This window comes from Equus przewalskii, chromosome 14 (genome assembly GCF_037783145.1).
Source record: "Equus przewalskii isolate Varuska chromosome 14, EquPr2, whole genome shotgun sequence".
Lineage (NCBI taxonomy): Eukaryota > Metazoa > Chordata > Mammalia > Perissodactyla > Equidae > Equus > Equus przewalskii.
Genome location: NC_091844.1, coordinates 11502979 through 11518677, shown reverse-complemented (window position 1 = coordinate 11518677; position 15699 = coordinate 11502979). Strand labels below are relative to the sequence as shown.

The 15699-nt window shown below is 48.0% G+C and overlaps 1 protein-coding gene across 5 annotated transcripts in view; it reads right to left on the bottom strand.

Annotated features, from left to right (window-relative positions):
- Positions 1–246: 246 nt before the first annotated feature.
- The window catches only part of TMEM131 (transmembrane protein 131), a 224564-nt gene continuing 209111 nt past the window's right edge, over positions 247–15699 (bottom strand). For 3 of the 5 annotated variants that reach the window (XM_070572092.1, XM_070572090.1, XM_070572094.1), the window contains 8 exons: positions 10215–10339; positions 9860–10009; positions 5835–5991; positions 4501–4622; positions 4301–4397; positions 3331–3428; positions 2396–2556; positions 247–1323 (listed from right to left, as the gene is read on the bottom strand). In XM_070572092.1, the coding sequence (XP_070428193.1) occupies positions 1039–1323; positions 2396–2556; positions 3331–3428; positions 4301–4397; positions 4501–4622; positions 5835–5991; positions 9860–10009; positions 10215–10339 (1195 nt within the window). In that variant the 3' untranslated portion in view covers positions 247–1038. The remainder of the gene's footprint in view (positions 1324–2395; positions 2557–3330; positions 3429–4300; positions 4398–4500; positions 4623–5834; positions 5992–9859; positions 10010–10214; positions 10340–15699) is intronic. The other 2 variants (XM_070572093.1, XM_070572091.1) reach the window with 1 other exon arrangement.

Sequence of the window (15699 nt, the reverse complement as noted above, 5' to 3'; positions counted from 1 at the left end):
TGGAAAAGGGTCAACACACTTCTACTTAAAAGGAAAAATACATTTTAGATGTGTAGACTTTTTCCTATCAAGGACCTTCAGGGATTACCATGGAAATACACAGAACTTAATCAGAGCACAGCGAGTTCCAGCATGATAGATCAGACTCCACAGGATAAGGCAACCAGAGAACGGTTCACCTGGTGTGAGGGAATCCAAATAAGCGCATCTTGCACGCAAAAAAAAAGACATACAACAACTCAAGGCTTTTGAAAAAAGCATCATTTATTTCAAAGTACAACACAAAGTTGTATTTTTAAGAAATACACATTCAATCTTGTATTTCAAGACTTGGCTATGTGCATTTCAGTTTATCTTTAAAATAAATTCAGGTATACAAATGTTACATACCTCAAGTACAAACAGCACAGAAAATGCATATGGTCTCAACCGAATGGTCTTACAGTCATTCACTGTCTTAAAGGTGACTGCCATTTCTGTAATCTGCTTTTAAACCAAGAGAGCCTTATTTTATGAGACTGAAAAGACAGCCTTATTTTAAAAAAATACTCTGTATTTTTCAGCACAAAGTCCTCGTACATTTTTAAAATTAGATCTTGGTGCAGAATATTGCGAAATTATCAAAAACCAAACTTGGTAATTTAATAAAATTGTCACATGCCAGGACTTCTGATTCAACTCAAATTATTTCCTTAGCTGTAATGTCAAGTTTGTGTTCATACAGATAAATAAAGAATGGAAGAAGACAGGTGGTGGAAACTTGGTAACAGTTAAGGTTCTCAGATGTACAGGTCTTATTAGAATTTGTGGCTGAGTCTAGACTTTTCTCTAAAAGCACAACAGCAAATCTCATTCTCATAATTGCAAGAAAGATCTGAAAGAAGCGAGTGGTACAAGCCTGCCCTGCTGGAGTCTGTTTGCAGAGATGAGGAGGGTGCGGAGTTGGAAGCCACAGCAGCAAGAGCCTTAAAAAGATGTCTCAAACACAGGCACACCATGATGCAGACAAGGGGCCCCACTTCTTTTTTTTGCCTAATTTCAATTCTCATGAGGGAAGTGCGTATTAGACCAAGGGTCGGAGCTTCTCCTTCCGATGGCGGGGCTCCAGATCTGCCACGGGTTGTAGGTTTGCCTCAGATCATCAGCTGGACTGGAGGTGGAAGGAGCATGAGGAGCAGAGGAGTTCTCTGTGCCCATGAGGCCGATACTTGTCAGCGTGTTTGCTGGAGTGGTGAACGGAAGGGCACTGTTGAGGTTGCTGGACCAGATCGAGCTGCTGAACGGAGTGGTGGACCACAAGCCACTGGTGCTGCCAAGGATCGACTGACCAAAGAGAAAGCGCACAACACGGAGCATTAACATCGAGACAGGCAGGCAGACGGTAAAGTGGCGAAGGTTATGCTAAAAAAGGCCATGGAACGCTTCACTTTATTTTAAAGCAAATGTTTTACACATATAGCCATCCCAGAGTCTGAGTAGATGGCTCTGATATTCTAGAGAAGGGCTGGCAAACTAGGGCCAGGGGGACAAATCCAGCCCTGCCTGTCTTGGTGAATAGAAGTGTCTCTGGAACACAGCCACGCCCACTTGCTTCCGTGCTGTCTCCCGCCACTTCTGCACCACCATGGTGGGGCTGAACAGAAATAGTAGGACCCGCGAAGCCTAAAACATTTCCTGATCCCAGTTTTAAGGAATGGCTAAGATGCTTTGAAAACTGAAGCCAGAATGATTCCAAGTAAAGGCAAACTTTGGAATCTATGAAGTTAAAATATCTACCATTAAACCTTGCTTGTCTAATTTAGTTTTCCTGAGAACGAAGAAGTAATCACAGTGGGATCATATTTTTGTCATAATTTTGTGAAAGCTTAAACCAGTAATTATTTTCCTTGGTAAGAATACTTTTTTGGAGTATGATCTTCGCAGAAAAATTTAGCCAAAAAGCAAATAAATGCACACTGGAAAAGCTCAAGTGAAGACACAGGTGTTTCTCAGAAACAAATATAGGCAAGCCCGCAGCCGCTGGCTCCTGGGGCCGCCTCCTGTGGATGGCAGAGGCCGCAGTCAGTCACCGTCTGACCTTGGACACAGCAGAACCTAAGACAGGCCCACAGCCACACTTGGGGTCCAACTCACAGGTCGAGAAGGGGCTGAAATGGCCGTGTGCTACTAGGAGAGAATTCAGAGAGCAGCCCTATAGGCGCTCAGTTGTTCTCCCCATAATTTCTCGACTACATGGGCCACTTTGGCAGAATATGAAGATACAGCAACAGGGATGAAAGGACCAACCCGGCCCGGTCACCCTGACAGCTGTTGTTTATAACTGTGCCGGTGCCATCTGAGTGACAGTGTGGCGGTAATGACGAATGAGCAGAGAGGCCCAGGTCCAAGTACTCACTGTGGCCGTGTGGGTTGGGGAACCAGAACTGGCTGGCCAGGAAGGGCTGGGATCCGTCGCTGGAGAGTCCCACAGGTATGAGGGGCCACTGCTGAACTCATTCCAGCTCCTTTGGGAGGCCTGATTGCAGGACCGAGATAACCCGAGTTTGCTGAAAACTTCTGAAAACAAGGAAGCAACTGTCAAGTCCCTATTTCATTTTGCTGTGCTCACCTAGGACAAGACAGGGCATTCACCCAGTGGCACAAATCCCACCGTGGCTCACTTGGGGCCATCACATCTACTTTGTCAGCTCCCACCACACTCCAGAGGGGATGGGGGACAGGGGGATATTCCTCAGAATTCCAGCACAGAGCACAGGATTTGAACACTTCCCCCACATCTACAGCTGGGTGACATCACATGCAAACACCCCACGACTTGACTACTATGATTGTAGCTAACGCAAAACTCACATCCTTGCTTCTAATTCTGGACAGCAAGAAAAGATAAGGAGCCCCAGCCTAGTCAGGAGGCATATTTCAGACACAGCATCCTTTCCTGAAGCTCTTAAATAAGTCCAGTGGGCCACAGACCCGCTGGGACTCACATGGCATGGAGCCTGCTGCACCGCACATTTGGGCTGGTGGCGCAGCGTCAGGGGCCCTTCCGGGAGCCTCCTGCTGGGCCTCCTCCCACGTGGGCAGCCGTGCCAGGCCCCCGAGCATGTGTCCGGGAGAGCAAGGACAGACCCACTTTCCTGAGGTCAGCTCACTTGTGTCTCTGTGTTAGTGCCTGACCACAGGTACAAAGAAACAGGTCTTCTAAAAACGTCCTCAATGACAATCACGCCCTCCTCTTTCTCAGGGAGCGTCTCCACATGTAGAGCTAGACCTTGTCTGCCTTCCTTCTGTGTCCACAGCTCATTAGTGACAGGGCTAGTGTTAAACACTCACCACCAGTTAGGTTAAAAGAATTTCCAAAGGCCGAGAACGAATTGAGGGGTGTGAAGTCTGGGCTGCTGGGGTTGCTGACGGGACTCCACAAACCCGAGCTGGTGTTACAAGAGGAAAAGGCAACACAAAAATGTATGATGTTAGTGGAAACGGATCCTTACATACAGCTTCACAAACAGGACAGGCCGTGTCAACGAGGGTACTCAAATATTAACAACGAAGACGAGGGCAGAACCGAAGAACAGCTTCCACACCACAAAGGAGTGAGGCACAGACTTCCCGAGCCCCAACGCCCACCACAGGCCGAGAGCATGGTGGGAAACAAGAATTTCGCAGATAAAACAGGTATTTCTTCCTTATGTTTACTTTTTGGTAATGGAAGATTTATTAAGAAACTATTTCAAATCTAGGATGCGTTTCCTTTTAGTGTCAAGCAGGTAAAATTGGGGCTCTACTTATGGACACAGTCTTTATTATTATTGTCGTTATTTATCTGGGAAAAGAAACCCGGGTGACCACTCTGTGCCACCCTGACTTTTGTGGCTGCTCTGGGTCAGGAAAACTGGCATATCCAATAATTTACTGTAAATTCTCCAGTATTTGCTCCAATTTCCTTTCCCTCAAATATAGTTTTGTTCTTCTATTTTTAATTATCAGATCACATCCTTTCTTACAAGAGACCATGATAGTGAGAAAGATGAGAACAAATTTGGAGTGCAGAACATGCATCTCCCTCTCTGCTGGGGGCGCCGTGTTGTGTGTGCCACCTTCTCTCTGTCGGGGAAGCACAGCCCTGGGCTTTCTGCCTCCACCCGACAGGCAAGAGTTCCCAGAGGCACCTGACGCCTTCTGACCACAAATGCCTACTGGTGATCTGGGGGTAAAAATGCCTGAGACACATGTGTGGACAGAAGATGCCGAGCTGACCTGAGAGCCCGCTCTATCTAGGGATTAAGAATGGTTACTGTACCTGTCTGAGCCATCGCTGTCAACAGGAGTGTGTGAAATGCCAAGGCTGCTGGAAAAATCTGTTTTGTTTGAAGAAACTTTAGCAAAGCCATTCCCACCTGTAACAATGGACTCTGAATCAATCAAAGGCAAACGAGCCACAGGTAATTCCACAGTGCCTGAGGCCCAGCCAGGGCTGTCTGTGGATGTCAAGCCACTCACCTGGGCTCTTGTCGTACCCGGCCGCGACCGCAGCGAAAGTGGGGTTGCCGTTCTTGCCAGGGAGCGAGGCTGCTTTTGTCAATCTGTGCTTGCTTCCATTGGGCTGCTTCGTTTTAGGGTCACTTGAAGGAAGTAGCAAAGAGAGAACAACTCATTGCTCGTCAGCACAGCCCACTGGCGGCCCATCGGGGGCACCTGTGCCAGATGACTGGCTCCCGCAGGACCGAGCCCAGGCAGTGCCTTCATGGCAGCCGGGCCCCGGTTCTGCCCGGTTCTGAAAGGGCAGCTCACAGGGCACAGCCCAGCCTCATGTAAATGCTCTGGGATCTAAAACTGTGTAATTAGATGGAAAATAACAGATTTTGGGGGAAAGGTAAGAAAACGCAAGGTCACTAGGAAAGAGACAAGGGCAGGTATCATAATTTAGGGGCTGGAAAAGGCTGCAACCCCATTTTAGAGACGAGCACTGGTGAGGGAGCCAGTAGGCCAGGGAACCAGAGGCAGCACGTGAGCATGCTGGCAGGCAGCAGCACGGGATGGGCCGGGCCTTGGGGCGTCTCCCCACGCTCAGGACGGGGTGGGAGCTCCCAGCCTCAGGGGTTACTGCCTCTTCGGGCAAGAGTTAAAACTGGGCAGGTCTGCTGTGGGTGCCAGCTGGGGCCTCCTCATGTGGAAAGCATGCAGGTGACAGTGCCTGACCTGCGCTCATCAGGAGGAGGAAGTGCGGTGACACCTGCACGGTGCTGAGAACAGTGCTGGTGCCTGGTGAGTACGCAACACGTGGTCACCATTATCCCTGAGGTTCCTGTCACGCCAACAGTGAGGCAAGCGAAGCCCAGCCCTGTGCTCCAGGGAGGCCTGGCAGGAGGCCTCCTTCCTGTGTGCACGTCACCCACCACAGCGCCTCCTGCAGGGGCGGTGGCCTTGTTCCGGACCCTGCCCTTGGGACTGCTAAACTAAACTGCTGTAAGGTCAAAATAAATGTCCCGTGAGCCCATTTCCTCGACTCCCAGGGCGTCTCCTGCAGATCTTCATTTAATGCTTAGTATGCTTACTGCCTCTTCAGTTAGAACCTAGTACTCATAAGTTGAACGATGCATTTCTCAGTCCACGGGTGACAGAAGCTAAAGGATGGAAGGGGCTACTGTGGGAGTCAGGCAGCAACATAGCAGCCAGGTGGGAGAATGGGCCCAGGTAAAGGGCGGAGCAACTGCAAATGGCAGACATACGAGGCAAGACAGGGCAGCGGCCTGCGGCCACTGAGCGTTTCCCTTTAATGGAGCGAGCGTCAGATTTCCTGACATCCAAGGAACACGAAGTGACCAGGCGCGTACCTGCTGTTGACGATACTGCTGTAGCTACCCCGGGCAGTGAAGGGGCAGGGCGCGGCCGGGGGGGACGGAGAGGCAGGTGTCGGTGAGGTCTGGCGTTGTTTTAAGAAAATGTCTGCGTTGAGGGTTTGCAGAGAAAGTTTATAAAGACTATCGGTAGCTGGAAATTAAAAATAAAAGATCTCAATGTGATATTTTGATTTCCACTCTTCAAGAGCAATTACTTTTGGCATTCTATCTAATACTATGCAGAACTCAAGTGCTTCTACAAACAAAAACCACACTAAAGCTTTTATATGTGTTCTGTTTGAAGGTTTTAAAGAAAAAAAGGGAAGTCGTGTCTCTGCTTTATGGGGCTTTTCAGGAACGAACGCCGTGACACATCTCTCCACTGCGCTGTGCGGGCCTCCCGCACCGTCTGGGGAAGTCACTGCTGGGGTCTGCAAGAGTCTCTGTGCTTCCACACAGGCTCACACCCGTGGCAGCTGTGGGGTCCGGGCAACATCCCCCAGTTCCACCACGACGATACCCCGCTCTCCCAGTTCCACCACGACGATACCCCGCTCTCCGCGGGCATACCTGGTCCCTGTTTTACAAGGACCAAACTCCTAATACTCCTGCTGCCTTTTAGTGTAATGTCTGCACAGCTGTTTTAAAATTTTAAAACAGAAAAATTCGGGTGTTGTGAAGCATTCATTCTGCACTCACTAAACGGAAGCACACACACAACTCTGCTCAGAAAAGGGAACATCTGCGCACCCGTCGTGTGTGCCTCGGCGGTGCTCCAGCTACTGCGATGCAGAGAGAGGGCTCTGGTCTCTGCGACTTCAGTCTCCGGGGCCCCAGTCTGCGAAGCCGCCCACTTACCCACAGTCACCCTGGCACAACTGCCCTGCTGTTTCTCATCCCTGCCTGGCACAGCGCTGCCAGCTTGGCGCATTGCCCACCTTCCCCGCTGGCTGGCCTTTCATGCCCGCTGCGAGCCCCGTCTACAGAGAGCATGGTCTGCTTTGCTCCCCTTTCTGAGGGTCCGTTCCACCTCACTTCCAGAACTGAAGCCAGCTTTGCGCGGTGGCCCCACCTCCCTTGCAATTATCTCCCGCACCAGCCACTTCTTCCCAGACCCTCAGGGCTCCAGGCCTGGGCGAGGCTATGCGCTCCTTGTCTGCGTCAAGGCCCCAGTTACAGCACCTCCAAGAAAAGGATCCTTCTCTTTGAAGCCTGAGCCATCTACTCCTTATCCTTGGTGCCACCTGGTGCCCACCCCAGGAATTCTCTCCGACCCTCCTCAATGGTGCTGGCATCTCCATCCCTGTCCTTGTCTCTGCCCCAGCCCACCTCACCCTTGACTACGCGGATAGGCCCTTCCTCATCTGCTGGGTTGTTTGTGGACCTCAGGCCCACGCTCAGGCCCATCTCAAATGCCAACTCCTGGATGAGCCCGGCTCAAATCTCTCCACCCTCCTGCCCTCCTTGGAAGCCCCCACAGCACAGTGTGCCTGTCTGATACCAAATCTGCACGGCAGAGCATGATCTGTACAGCTGTCCTGACCCTTCCCTCCCCACCACCAGAAGTGCCTGCCCCTCGTGAACTGCCCACCATGCTCCGCCCAGTGTGTGCTCGCCCGAGGGGCCTGTCCCAGGGAAGGTGTGCATCCCTCGGCCAGCTCTCCTTTACTGGGATGTGTTTCATTGGACCCAGTGCTGCAGAAGCACCTGATAAATATCGATGGAATGAAACAGGGAAAGTTAAGAAAAGTTAGAAAAAGACTTTATGGAATAATGCTTGAGTAGAAAGAGAAGACGGGGGAGGGAAAGAGGCCAAAATAGCACAGGGGATGTGCAACCAGAGAAGTTTTGGATTTAAATATTAACACATTTCTTCTCTGTGGCTTTCTGTTGGCTTTTCCTTTTAACACCCCCTTGCATTTTTTGTCTTTGTAAATCATGAAATCACTCCAGGGGAGTTTTCTGAGCATCTCATATGGGTCAGGGCACCATGCTACCCTGGCTCGAGAGATCTCTACACACAGGCAGCAAAACTCCCCCTGTGATCACAGCTATGCCTGGGCCTGCACCACCCTGAGTGGGAAGATGCTTTACCCTTGGGAATGCCAGGATGCTAAGCGCTGCTAACAGAGTGCGTGGAGGGCCAACGGTCTATGCAGGACAAAGCAGCAGAGGAGGAGAGGGCAGGAGAGGAGAGGAGAAGGCAGGGAACAAAGAGGTACAAGTGAGAGAGTGTGTCCTGGACTGATTCTTACTGGTTTCATTAGCCATGCTGTGCATCTAGTGGAGGCCTGCTAGAACTTTCTAGTATGGCTGGTGGTGAGCAGAGAGGTTACAGAGCTTGGGACCAGTGTAAGGAATTCCTTGGCTAGAAAAACACAAAAGAATTTTGCAGATGCGAGCTCTGGGCAGAGTAACACACTTTTTCCAGTGGCAGAGCCATCTAGCTGGATGACGTGGAGCTTGGCCCTGAAGCACGGAGCTCCCGGAGCATCAGCTGGCCTTCCTGGATGAGCCTGGGGAGGAAACAGGCCCGGAGCACCGTGCTTTCCACACACATTCCTCTCCAGACTGTCTGCCTGCTGTTTCTCACATTCCTCCCTCCCAATTCTCACAGGGCCAGACCCTGTCATCCTTTTCTCCTTCACCCCAAAGGAGTGATGCCGACATGTGCCTCAGGTGCCACTTGGTAGCAACAATGCCACAGCCAGCTATCTTGTTCTGAAGGCTGTGTGTGGCTGACGTCCCCTTCCTGCACAATAGCACGTGCTCTGTCGTTCCTTACACCACCAGGGCTTATGTTCACTTCATTGGGCCGCAGACAGTCCTAGGAAGCTGGCTCCCTGCAAAGCTGAAACACAGCTTCCGCTGTGGTGGAAGCGGCATCTGCTTAATGGGGAACTGCCTGAATAACAAAGTATAAGCCAAGGACAAATTTCCAGCTGAGACCTCAGATGGGGTCTAAGGAACCAAAAGCATTCAGCCTGGACAGAGGGACCACTCAGTGACTCATTCAAGATCTCTTGAATGACCAGGGCTTTAGGATTATATCTCATCTCGGGCAAAAAAGTTACTAAAACATGCCAGAAAGTCTCAGGGCAAACAGGGGCTCCAAGTTTTAACAGAGAGAGCTTCTCCATGCAGTATGTATTCACACAGGCGAAAAGGTAAGAGGCGGCATGTTTACTGTACGCCTCACCTGAACCTCCAAGTTCTCTGCCCTCACTCAACCTACCGAGGCTCCAATCCCCTGCTCTTCACTGAAATCCCTTCATCTCAAACAGTCTTGTCACTCAACCCTGACCTTCCCTTTGGGACAAACAGGCCAAACGTGAGTTCACTCTAACACCACAGTGAGTGCAGACAACTCAGTCCTAAGGCTAGGACCTCTCTTGATCCCAAATCCCGGCCATTAGGCCCTTCCTGTGCTTGTCCCTGTCGTCTTCTATTTCTGGTCCTAAGTACCTAGAGGGCCAGGACCTCTACAGTATCTCCATGGACTGTGCTACTGTCACGATTTACTGCAGGCCATTCTGAGAAGCAAGGTCATGAAGCCAGTGAGGAAAAGAACAAAACCTTCACAGAGGCTGTTTATGTAAAAGATGTGGGTAAAGTTGAGAGTAATTAAACTTTCACAAAACGATCACAGTGGAGATGTAGAGGGACCAGTCAGGTAAGGATGGCTGAGTTAACGCTCTCGCAGAGGGCCACTTCTCTGGATGCTGCACCCTCCACACACATCTGCCCATTCCGCGCTCCAGGCAGTGGTGCGCCAGCGCACCAGCTCTCTGGGAAGAAGGGCCCTCATGTGAACTGTCAGCTGACTTCTCTGGTGTAAATACTCCCACCTCGGCCAACTAAGCGACAGCAGTTTAACAAGTGGCAGGCTGGTACACGCTGCCAGGACCACCGACACTGGGTCTCCTTGAAAGCAAAAGCCCTTGCAGAGTTTTCATGCCCAGAGCAGGGGTGGGCTGTGGGTGCACGGAGCGCCGCGGTTTCTGAATCATCATACTTACAGCTGCCGGGTTTATGGACTGGCACGGAATCCCACTCCGGTGGTGGAGAGTCTTTTTCACCTTCTGAGCTACTGGTATTGCCTAGTTCTTGACTATTTGGGAGGAATTTTGCTAGGGCAGGTGGCCTGTTGTCCACTAACTTATTTGTACCTGCACAAAAATGAGAAAGGAAAGTTGCTGATGGAGGACAATTCCTTTCTTTCAGGTCTATTTCAACCAACCTTCTAATGAGGACGAGGACAGAACCTTAGCCTTTCATATGACTGAAAACTACTAACTGGTTACTGGTAACTCACAACTAACAACTATTAACTATTAAACCATGAAAATGCCTGTATGACTAAAATGAAAATACCTTTTGTTTTCTGGGCATTCCGTGACTTGGATCCGCTGGTCAATGCAGCTGGAAGCGGAATCTTGGCTGGGAGATTTCTACGTTGCTTACTTTCCAGTGGGGCAGTATACGGTAGCTCTAAGGAACTGAAAGACAACCACGGATGGAAAATTCACATTTATCCCTTTGTTTTGGAGCAGAGAATAGAATTCACTGATTACTGTATAACTTCAATTGCACACTTTACTAATTTGGCTTCCTGAGGCATTATCTCCCCGTGGTCCTAACTTAGGAACGGCCCCGCATTCCAAACATTTCCACGACCGTTCAGGAGACCTACAGCACTCACAGATCCGTTCTGTGCTTTCGAGTGCGACAGTGAGGTGAGCTCTGTTATTCAGTAATGCGAAGGGCCCAGGGCACCCACCTCACATAATGTGTCCAAAGCCTTTAGCACAGACTTGCTGGCTCGGGGCTGCTAAGTGTAAAGTCATTCTGCTTGTGAGTGAGTCTCACCCAGCATCTAGACTACTGGTGGGACTCGAACACAGAGATTCTGAAAGGTCTCAGCCTTACAAACGTCAAAGGTTCTGCTATTCAAACTTTGAACACGTTTTTCTCACAGAATTAGGAAATGAACCAGCGCTAAGCTCCTGGGCTACCTACAAAGGTGCTCTGAGCCCACTGCAGAGGCGCGGGCCTGCAGTACCTGCCTAAGGTCTAGCGGGAGTACACTGAGATGAGTTTTCTTCTTGACTCTTGAACTCGGGGTTATCCTAGGCAAAAATCTAAATATTCTTTTTATTAATTTACTTAGACTGTACATGCTTTCTAAAGATTCAGAGGTAAGTTTAAGATAATAAACATGTGTAAATAGGATGACTGGCTCTGAACTTCCTGTCAGCCAGCACAAAATGGGAGACATGAGGGCTACTTTAAGTTCCTACAGCCCGAAGAAGAAAACACTGGAATCTGCTGGGAGAGCAGCAATCTCCAGGAGAAACGGACTGGGCGGGTGGCCCGGATGAGGGAGCACTGTGAACAATGGAGCTATCTGGGCCACAGAGACATTCTTTACAAAGCCGCTTCTGTAACGATCAAGTCGCAGGCTTGGGAAGGCCTCTGACGGGTGCTAGGCCTGTGTGGTCCAGGAAGGGCATCTTCTGGGGAAAGCTGAGACATAGCTGAGAGAATCCGGTGTCGCCTTACGAGAATTCCTCCCCAAATCATCAGTGATCTCCAGCATGCTCCTGGTGTGGCTGGAAAACTGCCAGTCCAAGGCTCAGCTGACACCATCCTTTTCATTAAAAATCCTACAAAGTTCAGTGACTGACGTACATGCTCTAAAACGGGTATGTCTCTGGCATTTTCTACCTTAGTGCACTTCCTGTCCCCAACCCTCAGGTGAGTGACTCCAACATGCCACTCAGGCCTCCCTCGGCCCCATCTTTTGGGTTCTTTAGGCACCACATTATCCCCCTTCCGTTGCTACTTGACGTTCCACTCCTGGAAGGCAGCCCATTTCTAGGTTCTGAGTCTACTGTACTAATTCAGACCACATTTCAAAGGTCAGAATCATTCAAACTCTCTAGATCCCATGGCACCACAGCACCTGGCAACCCCCCCAAAAGGTGAGCAGATGATAGAACAATACATAAAGTGTGATCTCATAAATAAATATATATATATATATATTTTTAAAGATTTTCTTATTTCCTTTTTCTCCCCAAAGCCCCCCGGTACATAGTTGTATATTCTTCGTTGTGGGTTCTTCTAGTTGTGGCATGTGGGACGCTGCCTCAGCGTGGTCTGATGAGCAGTGCCATGTCCGCGCCCAGGATTCGAACCAACGAAACACTGGGCTGCCTGCAGCGGAGCGCGCCAACTTAACCACTCGGCCACGGGGCCAGCCCCATAAATAAATATATTTTAATGGAGGCTATTTACAAACGTTTTATAAGGTAGTAGGTTAAAGGTCATTTTCTTTTGTTTCTTTATATTTCACAAATTTTCTAGGTTTTATACAGGTAATTATATTTGGAATTAGTAAAAGAGCTAACCAAAAATCCAAAGGGTCTCGGTTAACCCAAGTAAGTAAAATTTTAGGCAGGATAACAAACTGACGTGAAAAAATCCATTGTTTATGGACAGTTTTATAAATCTTCCATCCTTCTACTTCTGACATACATGGTTATTTAAAAACTGCATCTTTTAGAAAAGCCAAGGCTCCACGACACAGACACCTAGCCTCCTGGTTGTGCTGGTGAAGGTGGGCGGGTGTGAGCTATTTAAAGTCAGTGTGGGGGATGGGGGCTGTCTATTTATACAAAGCTTAAGTCTGTGCCACTGTAAAATTAGTTGGTTCTTAAGAAAAACAGCGCCAGACAACTATGTATTTTACTTTTGCTGATTCATACTTTCCTAAATTAAGCCAGAGGATCTCTATCAAGAAATTTTTTTTTCAGGCTTCTGAATAAAATGGCTAAGAGTCAACTTAAGTGATTCTTTCTAAAAGGGAAAAAGAGAAGGGTGGTTCAGGTGCCAGGTTTGACTTTTGCTCATGGAATACATGGGACAGGCCCCTGTCTGGGGCGGCCGGGAGGCACAAGGCTGAGGGCGAGGTTAGGGCCATGCCAGGGCTCATGGGCCTAGAGGTCAGCGTGTGGAATGTGGCACCCACAACCCTAGGCGCGCTATCTGAGCAGATTATTAGAGAGCACGATTATTCTATCAAGCGTTTTTTGCTTATTTTAGATTATTACATTTAAGTTATATAAATGTGTAAAATATTGATGAATATAAACAGCAACCAAAAGGATCAATGGAGAGCTGGTATCCTAACCCAGCAGGTTCTGCAGAAGTCCTTTCAGTGGCTGAGATCTAACTCATTCCCTGGCACACATGACCCAAAATAGCCTCTTTGGGAGGTCTACAAGGTTTACTTCCCTAGTGCTGAAGCTGGGAAAAAGGGATGGAGCGGGTCTCTGCCGTTGCAACCCCGTGCTCCACACTCCTAGCAAGTGATTTCTTTGAAGTCATCTCTTGGGACTGTGGCAGGTTGGGGATGCACGGGCAGAGACTGTGTCTGAGGCACTCCTCTGGCTTTACCACCACTGGTTTTTAGGAAAACGAATTCTTCAACTTTTAAGGATTTAGGTCTCCTGGTCTGGAAATGACATATGCTACAATAAGGATAATATTTAAAGCCTAATTTTCGATAAAGCAAATGTAATCTAAGCCCACAAATACTATTAACACTGCAAGATCAGGTTTTGGCTAACTGATATGTAAGATAAATACTTATTCCCAATCAGATAAAGCTTCCAAAAGACAGTGATAATATATGCCTTATTAATGGTATCTCTTTTAAAAAAGGTGCATATATTTCCTTCAGATATGTGAAATCTGACAGTGACACACTGAAAGCACTCCTGACTGGGGACAGGAATTTCAGGCGTCACTGATGCTGCGACTAACGGCAACTTGACCTGAACGACAGCACAAGCCACTTACTACCACAGCTCAGCGCAGACAGGGAACGGCCCAACTCAGAGAGGCCACCGTTCTGGTTATTAAAAAACCAGTCTTTATTTGTTTAACTCCATATGGGATTGATGTACTAATGAATTTTGATTCTCAATACTTTTATCCTTGAGTTCAGACAACCACAAAACAGTATCAGTGACTTTAAAAAGATTAGGTAAGGAAGGTCAGAAGACTAAGGATATGGATTGCTTACAGATTTCTCCAGTTACAAAAGAGAATTTAAAAAGTTACGATTCAGAGTCCACTGCCTCGCCTGTCTCCTGGTAACGCTTTCTCTCTTAACTGCCTATCTGGAGAAGGCGGGCTGCTGCTGTAACTGTCCCTGACTGGGTGCTGGAGAACTGGCCGCTCCCGCTTCCGCTTTTCCAGAGAACTCCACATCCCTGCAGACGCCGCGGCACTCAAGTTACTCTTCCACAAACTTTCCAAAACCAACTCTGCTAGTGGTCAACTTATTTCATAAAAAGGTCAGAACACAACGGAAGTCAGTGGAAGAGGGATGAGGATTAAGGTTAACGTGTACTATTTGTTTTAAAAATATTCTATCTCAGGTGCTGAGCTCAGGCATCAAGGCTAATTAACAATGCAGATGGGGTGACAGTCACCTATGGAAGGGTTTCACTAAGATATTTCTTAGAAGCTTGGCTTTAAAATTTGTGATCATAAGAATTATAGCATGATTGTCTATTCTCACAAGATCTCTGCATATGTAAAAACTAAGGTTTTTCATAATTTGGATTTTTTGGCCTCATTTACTTTAAAATATCTGATCAATTACCTAAGCTTGAAAAGGGCCTAGAATAATAATCCCTAGCCACCAAATGAATATGATTCCTGTCCTGCGGCACCAGAATATTAGCACCAATTAGGGCCTCAGGCCGACTTTTCTCAGGAGAGATCCAAGTGTCAACCATCCACCCCTTGATATTCCTTCTAACCGGGTCAGATCGTTCTCAAAAAATTGAGGGACTGGGTTACTCAAACTAACAATTTGCACAGGAGTAAATTTTAGGTATAAAGACTTCAATGCTAGTCACTGCCATACGCTGCGTTATTTCATAAGTTCAGGGACAGGGTTAAATTTTACTGCAGTAATCACTAATTTCTTCTTAGCTTTTGGTTCCACAGAACAGACTGTTCCTCTTCAGTTAGACTGTACAATCTAGAGATAGAGTCTAGGTTATTGGTGTTTTTGCAAAGCTCAGGTATTGTTCCCAGAATCAGAGTAAGAACAGACCTTTCACAAATCTAAGGCCGACTGTAATGCTAACAATGTCTTCCTTTATTAACTTATACCTAATTCCTTCAACTTCTTGGGTTAATGCCCACGTATCACACAAGAAGGCAAATATTGACTTCCATGCTGATGGCCATTTTATATGATGAACTAGGAAGGATATTATTAACAACACTAAAACTAAAATTAGTTTTTTTTTTTAATTTTAGGAACATTAGCCTTGAACTAACATCTGCCACCAGTCCTCCTCTTTTTGCAGAGGAAGGCTGGCCCTGAACTAACATCCGTGCCCATCTTCCTCTACTTTATATGTGGGGACGCCTACCACAGCATGGTGTGCCAAGTGGTGCCATGTCCGCACCCGGGATCTGAACCGGCGAACCCTGGGCTGCCGCAGTGGAACGTGTGAACTTAACCGCTGAGCCACCGGGCCGGCCCTAAAATGAGTTTATTAGGTAGATCCAAGGTTTAATGAAAGTACGAAGAAACCTTAGTTGATAACCCAATAATTCAACACATTCATTAACTGCGGAAACATTCTGCAGCAAGCCTCCTTGTGGGGCCCACCAGAATCCCATCCCACGGGGACTGGAATGGAGTTATTTCATGGTAGTAATGTCTGACTGATTGGTTATATCTGCCCTGAGCATTTTTTAGGTAAGAATAAATTCTTCCAAGTTTTATGGCACATTCTAGAATTTATGGAATTCTAGGTCCCACCTG